The sequence below is a fragment of the Microtus oregoni genome, unplaced genomic scaffold (genome assembly GCF_018167655.1).
Source record: "Microtus oregoni isolate MIOR12 unplaced genomic scaffold, Mior012 000045F_ref0000178, whole genome shotgun sequence".
NCBI classification, from domain to species: Eukaryota; Metazoa; Chordata; class Mammalia; order Rodentia; family Cricetidae; genus Microtus; species Microtus oregoni.
In genome coordinates this window covers 9,287,661-9,300,858 of record NW_024543219.1, presented here as the reverse complement: position 1 = coordinate 9,300,858, position 13,198 = coordinate 9,287,661, and the positions used below count along the sequence as shown (strand labels likewise).

Genomic DNA, 13,198 nt, shown 5'->3' with positions numbered 1-13,198 from the left:
TGAAAGGAGACAGAGACAGAAACCCACATTGGAACACCAGACTGAATTCTCACGGTCCAAATCAGGAGCAGAAGGAGAGAGAGCAGCAGCAAGGAACTCAGGACTGCAAGGGGTGCACCCACACACTGAGACAATGGGGATGTTCTATCGGGAACCCACTAAGGCTAGCTGGCCTGGGTCTGAAAAAGCATGGGATAAAACCAGACTCGCTGAACATAGCGGACAATGAGGACTACTGAGAACTCAAGAACAATGGCAATGGGTTTTTTTATCCTATTGCACGTACTGGCTTTGGGGGAGCCTAGGCAGTTTGGATGCTCACCTTACTAGACCTGGATGGAGGTGGGTGGTCCTTGGACTTTCCACAGGTCAGGGAACTCTGATTGCTCTTCGAGCTGATGAGGGAGGGGGACTTGATCGGGGGAGGGGAAGGGAAATGGGAGGCGGTGGCAGGGAGGAGGCAGAATCTTTAATAAATAAATAAAAAGATATACATGAGCATGGCTAGAAGTAGTGACAGTAGAAGTAACAACTTTTAGCATAAGAATTATTGCTAGGGTATAGTTCTATTAATTTTGTCTTTTTCTCTTTCTTGGTATTTTTCCTTTGTAGTGTTTAATATTCTTTTCTTGTTCCATGTGTTTACTGTTTTGGTTATTATACCTCATAGTAACTTTCTTTTATGGTCCAATCTATTTGTTCTCTAAGTTTTTTTTATACTTTGATAGGCATATTCTTACCTCCACACAAATCTAACTCCAGACCTTCATTTTCTATTTTTGGAAAACAAAGAAATAAAAAAGCAAACCATAATAGAACAAATAAACAAAAAATATACCAATAAACCACACGAGGAGCTCATATACATGCGAAGACACGTTCATACACAAAAAATATATAACACCACAAAACTGGAAACCATAATATATACGAAAGTAACTGATATGTTAAATAATGTCTCAGATAAAGCATTAAGAGACCTAGAAAACAAACAAACAGAAAATACAATTGAGTTTATTTGAGTTGGCCGTCTACTGCTGAGCATGAGACCTACCTTAAGGGTGGTTTACATACCCAGGGAAATGTTCTTGGAGAAAACTAAATTTTCCCTTGTGAGCAATTTTCAATTGGAGATACCTTCTCTGTTAGAAGCAGATAAAGTTCATTTCTCCCTCTCGGCACTGGGACCCCATCTGTATCAGACATGTGAGGGCCCTTTGCATGTTTCCATCAACTCTATGAGTTCATATGTGATACAATGTATCAGCAGATCATTATATCCTTAGTGCCTTCCATCCCTAGTGGCTCATATAATCCTTTTGCTTCCTCTTTCACAAAATTCACTGAACCCTGAGAGGAGAAGTTTAATGGAGACAATCTATTGAGGACTGGGTGTTCCAATGTCTCTCATTCTCTGCATAGTTTACAGGTGTGGAGCTGTAGATCTCTGTGTTTGTTGCCATCTACTACAAGTGAAAGCTTCTCTGGTGATTGCTGAGTAACACATTGATCTATTGGTATAGCAGAAAGTCATTAGAAGTCACTATATTGCTATGGATGTTTAGTAGGACAATGATATTTGGTTTTTCCTTAGGTCCATAGCCTGTCCAGTCTCAAGTTTTTGGCCACTGGAGCAATATTAGGCATGGATTCCATCTAATTGGCCCTAAGTTCATTCAGAATTTGGTAGATCACACCAATATCAACTGTCTCTTTATCATACCACTGTATCATGTATAGAGATCACCATTGTAGAACAAAGGACTTATAGCTGTGTTGTTGTTTACCTTTCTCCTCTGGTAACAATATATATATATATATATATATATATATATATATATATATATATATGCTTTGCTGGATTTAAAGATAGGAAATAGACTCACTAGTGTGTTCAAATACCATTCTTAATCTCTCAACACTAGAACACACTTGATACAACATATTTGTTTGTTAAGTGTCTGAGTCCCTCACATATCAGAGAACACTTTAGCAGAGGCCTCACTGGTTAAGGATGCAACCACAAGGTGGTAGTAGACCTCAGCTGCTGGGGAGGATGGAGTGGACTCACTTCCTTGCATGCTGATTGTGCAGGGTTAGGGCAGAAGCACAGCCTTTTCTCTTTGGCTGAGTGGATGACTCAAGAGGTAGAATTGTTCCTTAGAAAGAACAACATCCCGATTGCAGCAGCTGACCAGCTAGTCATCACAATTTATACTGGGCCTTAATTTATTTGAAAAGAATAGTGAAGACATACGTTCCTTATTTATTCATGTTTCTGTGGTTGCAGCAGCATGGTAAGCTAAGATTTTAGGGCTACAGAATAATCTGTGGGTGTTTCTGACACATCCAGAAGGCACTCTATGTTAGTCAGATTTTCTCTACTACTGTTTAAAAGGAGAGAGAAAAGAAAAGAAAATTTGGCAAAGTGATGAGCTGACCACCTTTCTCCTTTCTTTCCATCTTTCTGCATATGGGGTGAGCCAAGGAAAGCAGGCGGAACATCATCCTTCTACCCTGGGAGTCCAGGATGGAGCCAGTGCTGTCATCAACTGCACATATATAGACAGAACCAAGTACAACTTCCTTTGGTATAAGCAAGGACCTGGAGAGCATCCTAAGCTCATTGTTAACATTCATTCAAATGTGGAAAGAAAGGAGGACTAAAGACTGACAGCTTTACAAGATAAGAAAGCCAAACACTTCTCCCTGTACTTTTCAGACACCCAGCCTGGAGACTCTGCCATGTATTTCTGTGCCACAGGTACCCACTGTTCCCCAGTCACATACAGCCTGTCCTCAAAGCTGCCACAGTGCCTGGAGCCCCATCAGCATCCTGTGTCACAGGCCATCCAGTGCAGCATTTGCCAGTTGTTATTGGGCAAGTGCCAACTATAGTGTAGACATAAAAACACAGAATAAGTAGGTTAGCTTCAAGAAACTAAAGCTCTTTTGGACTGTTTTCTCTTTTTTAAAAAAAAATATTTTAAAATTTGAAACGCAGTTTTGTCATTCCCATCCCCTGGTTGCAGCACATGATTTCTGTCACAGATAATCAGAACTCATGTTCTTCAGAGAAGAAGACGCTGTAGCACACCTGACCCAGATGGGACACATCAATCACACAACCTCGTCCCGCAGTCAAAGGTCACTGATGAATAGGGGGTGGAAAGAATGTCAGAGCGATAGGTAGGGGATGAGTACAGGGAAAGAGTGTTTTCTGGACACAGCAGGGCAGCTGCCCACATGTATTCACAGGTTTACAGCACATGTAAGACTTGCAAAGTATCACGACAGACACAGTTTTATCAGGGGTGAAGGTGTGCATTCCCACCTTTAGCTAAGAAGTTTTGTGAAGCTGGAAGTTGCTGGGAGAGAGACTCAGGTTTCTTTAAAAGTAAATCCCCTAGTGCATTGACCGCCCTCCAGTTAAGGCCACACATCCAAGAGTATGTGGGCATCACCTCCTGAAATGCAAACATTTATGTGTTCTATTTTTTAAATGAGTGAACAAAACTGGGTGTGTAGTGAAGAGTGGATGGAGCTGGCAGGATTGAAGGGAGCAGATGAGCATAATCAAAATTAGTTCCATAATATATTCTAAGAACTAATAAAATGAGAAAAGATGATTTTTATCAGAAATATGTGTGTTTGTGTGTATATGTCTTATTTTATGTTTATTCATCACACAAAATAACAAATGCTACACATAATTCAGTAACACTGTTGATTTCAGGAACCCTCTGAGGACTTGAGACCTGCCTCCTTTAGGTGAGGTTTCAAGTTTATTCACCATGTGTTGTGCAGTTTGAACAGAAATCAGCAGAGGGCGATGCCTCTTCAGGTGGGGTCTCACCACCACTCAAGCAGGTGGTGGCTTTACATCACAGACTGTCACTGTGCGGAAGGAAGTCCTTGTTAATGAGTTTCAATAAGGTCCTGAGGAGACTTGCCTGTGAGTTTGGTGAACTCAAGAACCAAGTGTCATTGACTTCTATGAACATGCTTCCTGACACCTGCTCTGTCCTGGTGCTCCTGTTAATGCTCAGTAAGTTACATTTACCCTAAGTGCTGATGATGTCATTTTCTTACAAATATGGAAGCTTTTACCTACTTTCTTACATAAAAAGTGATTTCTTCTTCTTCTTTATTTATTTATTTATTTATTTATTTATTTATTTATTATTTATCTTCAGGGAGGAGCAATGGAGACTCAGTGACCCAAACAGAAGGCCTGGTTACTGTCACAGAGGGGTCACCTGTGATGCTGAACTGCACCTATCAGACTAGTTACTCAATTTCCTACATTTGGTGGTATGTTCAATATCTCAACAAATCCCCTCAGCTACTTTTGAGGAGCGCCACAGACAACAAGAGGACAGAGAACCAAGGGTTCCACGCCACTCTCCATAAGAGCAACACCTCCTTCCACCTGCAGAAGCCCTCAGTGCAGCTGTGGGACTCTGCCCTGTACTACTGTGCTGTGAGGCTCTGAGTGACACAGTGAGGGAGACTGCAGGGGAAGCTGCACACAAACCAAGGGTGCAGGAGGGCTGAGGGGGGTGGACCTGTGAGGGCGGGCTGTGTGCTTCCTCTAAGTGGGTTTACTCAGTCTCCTGAGATGTATCATCAAATGTAAAACTAGGAATTTGTGGATACTTTTATAGGATAGAATGAATGTCATTGCTAGAGACAACTGGGGCTTTGATCCCAAGAAATACTGTTCTCTCCCTAAAGTGGAGGACCTCTCACAGAAAATATCTCCAGGAAAACCCTGACATGAGATTTTGCTCTACCAATATATCTTACAAAATTTAGTGACTGATATTCTCCAACAATATTTTGTTACTAGCCTGCAAATTTATGACACAAATGAGGAACATAGACTCTAGTCTTTGAAAATCTCCTTCAGTCTCACACCAAAAGTTACTTAGATTCTTCCTCTACCTGGTCCATCTTACAGAGAGTTCAATCTGACTTCCAGTCTCAGTTACTGTTCTATTGCTGTAGAGATAACCATCACCAAGGCAACTTACCGAATAAATGTGTGTATCTAAAATTCTTTAGTCAAATCACTAACCTAAGTTTCTTATTTAAAAGGTCTTTTTCTGTTTGGCCATCATGGCACTGCTCTTGGGATCTTGCTATTGAACCCTACTCTGTGATATTGTCCATGAAACATGGTGAGACTTTATGTATTTATCACATTGTTGGCAACAGAATTTCAGTGTCCTCTGTCACGCGCTTCATCTAAAACTGCAGCTAGCAGCCATGGAGGAGCGCATTCTTGATCGGCTTCACTGCCTCTTTCCACCAAGAGTTACTTCGGTAGCACACATGTAGTGTCTCACAACAGAGCTGCAAAGATTTAACTTTAACTTAGTGTGTGCATAATTGCACCTGTTTACTATTATTTATTGGTGAAAATGTACATGTTCCACAAACAAGTTTTAGAAATTGCCCCTGCAAACTCTGAAGTCCATGCCTTGGAATTTACCACTTCACTGTAGATATTCCAAGCAAACTTAAGATGTAGTAGGCTTTGTTACAAGCACTAAATCTTAAAATATCTAAAGTCTGGCTAGAAAACTACAGTTGAAATTCACTTAGTTGCCATTAGCTTGGATGTCTTATACCACTTTTTGCTTTATTTTAAAAAATATGTTTTGAAATTGAAATATATTACTTAATTCCCCTCCTATCCATTTTCTTGCTTCAACCTCTCCTATAAAGTCACCCCCCACCCAAGCAGAATACTCCTCTGGTGGAGGCCTCACCAATACTAGGAACCCCAGGTGAAACACCACCCACTGCCTGTTAACACCCCATAAAACCCACCCAGTAGTCCCCAACAGTACCAAGCCCTGGACTTCAAATCTAGGCCCACAATTACAACAGAAGGTCCCTACTCTGTTGGAGACCAGATTACTGTATTGACATATATATTTACCATATTGCAGTGTACACTACTACCTCTGATCAAGATACTTATACATTGTTTACATTTGAAGGTCATTGTTCTTTTTTATTGCACAGTTTTTTATTGTCTTAGTCTTTAAGTTAGATAGGTATTGAAAATTATAGATCAATAGTCATCTATGTTTGTCATATTTATATTTAGGCTAATCAGGTTCTTTAGATACATGGAGATTATGTTCAGTATAGATAGATAGTCTTCATCCTCTTCAAAGAGCTGTAGAAAATGGCCTTTAATCTAACTTAGAGTTCCGCGGTAATGAGACACAATCGTTCCTGGCAATACCAATCTATTCCTGAGAGAATGCTGAGCACCAAAGACACTCTACTTGGAGCCTTTCTTCTTGGCAGAGCTGTCCTTTGGGCAAAGAAATGCCCATATCTCAACCACTAACAGAGATACAGAGTATCCATAAATGGATAAAACAGGACTGTCATATCCTGCCAAGACAGGGTAAGATAGTTTTGAAAAGCTTATTGCCTTTGAAAATGGTATGTCAGTTATGTTAGGCCTTAGCCAAAGTTGGTTGCCTCAACATTACAAATAAGAATTTGGGTGATTGCCCAGGTAGCCAGTGGTCTCTGTCATTTCTTGCACATTTTGGAAGTTTCTCGATTGTACTTCCTGTTTAATCAATTAATATTTCTTCCCTTCTCAGATCTTTGATGAAGTTAAAGATTAGATAATTGTAGTTACCCTCCTCATGATTTAGCTAAACTTAATTTCACTACATTATTTAGACTCCCTAAAATAGAATGCTTAGTAAAACCTTTGTTATGCGTTCCTTGCTTAATATTGTTTACTGTTTGTAATTTCATATTTGGTATCTATTCCTATTGTATATAGTTGTATTGAGTTTGGATCGATCTTGTTTAGACAAAAGGGGGAGATGATGGGGAAACTATCAACTGATAGTTTCAACCAATCACATTTAGTTAGGGTGTGGCCACCCAGAGCCCAGGTAGAAAAACCTGGGGATGCAGATGCGCACTCTCTTTCCACGGTGCCTGCTGGACCTACCGGATTTCGGCACTCCCATTCTTACAGTGTAAATTTCCCCCTCTTTAACCATTCAAGTATTGCTGTTACTCTTGAGCTAGCCTGGTTACTTATCGTAATGACCTAATTCGCCAGCACACTGTTGAGACAGGCTTTGAGGATTCCTATATGTTCAAGCCATGTTCAGTGAGACAGTCTACTTGCTGTTGTCTTCTGATTAAAATGTAGTCAGCACCACATCCATCTGCATGACACCATGCTCTCCACCATGATCAAAATGTCTTGAACCTCTGTAAGCAATTCATCCCAATTAAATATTTTTCCTTTATGATAGTTGCCATTGTCGTGGTGTCTCATCACAGAAAAAGAAACACTAACTAAGATAGCAGGTAAATGAACAGAAACTACAGAAACAAGCATCACCAGCAGAATATAAGAGGTGGAAAAGAGACTCTCAGGCATAGAAGGTAGAAGGGAAGAATTGATACATAAGGCTAACAGAATCTTAAATCTAAAAGTTCCTGATTCAAAACATCAAGAAAATCTGGGACAATATGAAAAGACCAAACCCGAGAATAATAGAAATAGGAGAAGATTCTCAGCTCAAAGAACCAGAAAATATTTTCAAGAAAAATCATAGAAAATTTTCCTAACCTAAAGAAGAAGAATCTATAAAAGTACAAGGAGCTTGCAGAATACTAAAAGTATTGGACCAGAAAAGAAAGGAGACCTGCCATATAATAATCAAAACACTAAGCATAAAGAAGAAAAAATATTAAAAGCTGAGAGGGGAAAAGGCCAACTAACAAAAAAAAAGAGTCGTAAAAATTATACCCAACTTTTCAGTGGAGACTCTAAAATCCAGAAGAGCCTGCACAGATGCTCTTTAAGCTCTAAGAGGCCACAGATGCCAGCCCAGACTACTAAACCCAGCAAAACTCTCAATAACAGGAGAAATCAAGCTATTTCATGAAAAAGTCAAATTTAATATTAGCTGTCCACAAATCCACCCATACAGAAGGAAAACTGCACCCTACGGAAGGTTAAAGAAAACCCAGTAAACAAATAATTTCACACTACCAAAACAAAAAGAAGAGAAATACACACAGACCCTTATACACTACCACCGCCGCCACCACAACCAATAACAACAACTAACAGTAATTAGCAATCATAGGTAATCACCATCTCCTAATTCCCCAATAAAAAGACACATGTTAAAAGAATGGATATGAAAACAGAATTCACCCTTCTGCTGCATCAAAAATTAATTTAAATGAAAAGATTTGAAGAAGTTTTCCAAGAAAATCAACCCATGAGGCAAACTAGTATGGCCATTCTAATATTTAACAAATAGACTTACAACAAAAATTAATCAAAAGGGAGGGCAAGGACACCTCATACTCATGGAAGAAAAAATTCCCAAGATGATGTCACAGTTTTAAATTTTGATACCCCAAATTATGCTTACCATGCTATTCCCATTTCCAGTGTTTCTCCCTACTACATGTTCCTTTTAGAACTTTCTGGCTTCTGTGGTTACTCCAAGTTACATATTTCCATATGAAGATTTGGAGTTAGGGGCCTCTACAATTTCCATTGGACTTGGAGTTCAGTGGCAGAACATGTGGCATTTGTCCTTTTGGTTCTCTGTCAACTCATTTTAAATAACCTTTTCTAGTTACATCCATCTTTATGAAAAGTTTATGATGCCATTTTTCTTTACATTGAAGAATATTCAATATTTTTTATTTTCCACTCATCAGTTGAGGTTCATTTAAATTGTATTTCCTGGTTACTATAATAGAGCAGCAATGAATATAACTAAGCAACTTTCTGTGAAGTAGGATGTAGAGATCTTTGGACATAAACTGAGAAGTGGCATAACTGGATTGTGTGTAGATTTATCTTTAAATTTTTGAAGATTTTTCTTTCTGATTTCCAGAGGAACTCTATTTTCATTCCCCAACAGTGAATGCAGGTTCCTTTCCCTCACATACTCCCCCACCATCATTTGGGGTCAGTTGTTTTATTGATTTATATTATCTAAATGGGGCACGATGAAATCTCAAAGTTGTTTCAATTTCCATTTCCCTAATTGCTAAAGATGATGAAAAATTTCAAAATTTTTCTTGTACATTTATATTTCTTCTTTCGAGAACTCCATCTAGTGTCTTCTGATCATCTGCATTTCCTTCACCAGGAAGTGATAGGGTAAAAAGTGCTGGTACTTGTGAACATGGCCCGAAGTCACTTTTGTTGGTGATGTCTGTCCACTAGGGGGCACTGCAGTGTTCCTAGAAATTACAAATCTTAGTTTGAAGATTCCAGAAGGGACTTAAGGACATAACGCAATCCAATCACATAGCAAGAAGCAGAGGTGATGGTGTAGAGATCACACCTGTTTTAGTTCTCAGTCATTCTATAGGAGACCGCAGATATCTAGAGCCTGTTCACTGTATCCCATTTTGTCTACCACACGCCTTTAATCCCAGCACTTGGGAGGCAGAGGCAGGCGGATCTCTGGGAGTTCGAGACCAGCCTGGTCTACAAGAGCTAGTTCCAGGACAGGCTCCAAAACCACAGAGAAACCCTGTCTCGAAAAACCAAAAAAAAAAAAAAAAAAAAATTCTCTGAAGCTAAGTAACAAGGTGAACCCCAAGAAAAACGTATATAGACCCATGTGGAAAGTCGAAGTAGACAAGATCGTCTGAAAAAATTGGGAGCATGGGGGAGGGGGAGAATGGAAGGTATAAGGGGAAAAGGAGGGGAAAGGGGCAATGGAGGAGAACTTGAGGGAATGGGATAGTTGAGATGGAGTAAGGAGAGAGATGAAAGCAAGGAAAGAGATATCTTGATTGAGGGAGCCTAGTGGGGCTGTCAAGAAACTAGGCTCTAGAGAAATTCCCAGGAATTCACAAAGGTTATCCCAGCTAAGACCCTAAGTAATAGAAGAGAGGGTGCCCGAACTTGCTTTGCCCTGTAGTCAGAGTGATGAATATTCCAAATATCACCATAGAAACTTCATCAAGCAACTGATGGAAACAGAGGCAGAGACCCGCATCAGAGCACTGGACTGACCTTCAAACGTCCAGTTGAAGAGTGGGAGGAGTGAGAATATGAGCAAAAAAGTCAAGACCCTGATGGGTACACCCACTGAAACAGTCTACCTGAGCTAATGGGAGCTTACCAACTCCATCAGGACAGGGAAGAAACAAGCATAGGTCCAAACTAGTCCCTCTGAATGTGGTTGACAATTGCATGGCTGTAACAGAATAAAGAGCCTCTGACAGTGGCACCAGGATTTATCCCTACTGCATGTACTGGCTTTTGGAAACCTATTCTCTCTGAATAGATACCTTGTTCAGCCTAGATATAGTAGGGAGGGCCTTAGACTGTCCCCAAAGCAATGCGGGAGTGGATGATGTGGGGGGGGAGGTGAGGAGGGGGGAGATGGGAGAAAAGTGGAGCGAGTGGGAGGAGGGGAGGGAGTTGAAACTTGGATTGGTATGTATAATGAAAATAGTTTGTTTTTTTTTAATAAAAACAAATAAAAGAGAGAAAAAATCTTTGACACATGTAAGCAAAGTAGATTCTCACTGGGCATTATAAGGCTGAATTCTCCAGAGATAACATCTCCACTACTTTCTTGTTTATTTTTTTTTTGTTTTTAAGTTTAAAATTTCCTAAATTCAAAGAAATAGAAATTGTTCCAATCCCCTTTATATCATATCTGATATATATGCATAATTCACACACATGCACACACACTCATTATATATATATATACATACACACACACACACACACATATATATATATATATATATATATATATATATATATATATATATACATATATATGAAGAAAAATAAGTACCCAAGAAGAAAAACTTTTTATGAAAGAATAGGAGGGCAGGGCCTCACTGTTGGAGCTGGCATTCATAGCCTGATCTGAATCAGCAGTGTTCTCCTGTGCAGCACAGTGGAAGAGCTGGGCAGAAGCCAAGAGATGGAAAATGAATCAGGGTGGAAACAGGGGCGGAGCATGTCTTGTTTTTCTTATAGCCCACAACTGTGTTGGAACGTTTTCTATGTACATGATGATTTATTTGCATGACATTCCTTTTATTCTGTATAGTGCACTGCATGCTGATTTGTCAAATAGGGTAATTTAAGAGACCTGCCAGGACTTTCTTTTTGGGTCTGTTATCAACACAGCAGTAAATGGCCAATACCAAAGGAATTCAAAGACACTACTTAGTTTGAGCATTTTTTGGTCTTAACTGGTCTTTTGTCTGTGTTTGTATGTATTTTGTGCTTTTATGAGGTTTTATATGTGAGTTTCTTCTTTGTTATTTTTTTAAGTTCTGCTTTGTTTGGGTTTTATTTCTTTTCCTCTGTTTGATTTCTAAACAAAAAGAAAAAGAAAGAATGGAGTTGGGTGGGAGAGAAATTGTGGAGGTCCTTGGAGATGATGGAGGAGATGTGACAATGATCAGAATATACTGCATGAAAAAAATTTCAAGACAGAAAGTGAGGCTCATCTAACCACTGGAGCCATTAGTATTCATACCAGTGTTCTGCACTTACGAATTCAACTTTCTCATATTTCCTCCCCAAACTCTCCTCATAAGAAGAGTTACATTAGGAATACAGTGTCCTGGGCTCTCCATCTGTGTCCTCCACAGTTGTGGAGCAATTGTGTTACAGAGACATGTGGTGAAAGTGGGTGGGGTTTCTAGTTCCTATGAAAGAGAATCCTCCGTGATTAGAAGAGAATCTTGTGTGTAAGCACAAGTATTTCTGAGCACAAGACTTGCCATCCTCATAGCTGGAGAAGACAACATCAGCAACTGAACAGGGACCATGGAGAGGAAATTGGGAGCTTTGCTGGGGGTTTTTTGGGTGCACATTTGCTGTGAGTTATGTTCACCTAATTGCTTTAGGGATTCTGCAGAGATGTCAGTGGTAGAGGGGGATTGAGTCAATCCAAAGCCCCTGTGCAGTCATCCTCATGTTGTTTCCTGGGATGTTTGACAGGTGTAGGTGAAAACCCTTCATTGACTCTGGTTTGCTTTTCTGTTTCCAAGCAGGGGTGCAAGGAGTTGAGGTGCAGCAGAGTCCTTCAGTTCTGAAACTCTACGAGGGAACCAGTTCTGATCTGTCATGCAATTTTTCTACCACCATCATGAGTTTGCAGTGGTTACAGCAGAATCCCAGGGGCAGCTTCATCAATCTTTTTTACCAGGCTCCAGGAACAAAGACAAAGGGGAGGTTAAAGTCTACATTTGACTCCAAGGAGCGGTACAGCACCCTGCACATCAGGGATGCCCAGCTGGGGGACTCAGGCACCTACTTCTGTGCAGCAGAGGCACAGTGCTTCCATCAAGCCTGTAGCCTGGCCCCAAATTGCAGCTGTTCATGCAGCTACAGCCGTGACATGGACAGACTCTACAGGAGGCTTTTCACAGTGGAGGCTTTATCAGATCCCCACCATTTGCAAAGAAGGAGTGAGGAAACAGAAAATTACCACTGCAGAAGTCCACACTTAGACTCCGAACGTGGTGATACTGACTTGAAGGATAAAAGCTCAGAAACATCAGCCTCGTGACTAAAATCTACACTTTATCAAATGCTTGTGCTAGTATCACAAAATATAAACACTCCAGAATCATCTTGATCTTTTCCCAGAATTGGGAACTGAGAACGACTGTTTCCATACTGTGTTTAGAGAGCACAAAACAACACTTTAAGCTAATCTGCTCAATATGAAATTGAGAAAAATTAATTTTGAAGATCTAATAAATTAAGTTGTACAAAGGCAAGACAAACAAATATTATAATTACATTATGATATGATTTTAACAGTGTCTTCATATTTTAAAAATATTATCCCTTTAGCTATGCATAGAAAACAAATGTTTCACATAAAAATTATGACAGGCAAAAGATAAATGGTGAATTAGAGTGATATATTTGCAATTTGTATTGCAATAATACTTGCAGCAGTTGATTCTACAAAATATTTATACATCTGCAATGTAATATTCATGCAATACTTCTTATTAAGACACTGCTTTCAAAAGGAAAACTGGAAAACTACTAAGTGACCCTCAATAGGGGATGAATTCATTACACAATAATTAAATGTGATCCAAACACTGCTGATTGCCAAGGGTTGGCAGCTTATATTCCACAGATGAAAAACTCTTGCCTGTC

General features: G+C 39.8%; 1 gene segment (V, D, J or C); it reads left to right on the top strand.

The window, feature by feature from the left end:
• Nucleotides 1-11,845: 11,845 nt before the first annotated feature.
• LOC121434919 lies at nucleotides 11,846-12,590 on the top strand. The segment is given in 2 exon segments: nucleotides 11,846-11,897; nucleotides 12,073-12,590. Coding segments are annotated over 2 exon segments (570 nt in total).
• The last annotated feature ends 608 nt before the right edge of the window (nucleotides 12,591-13,198 follow it).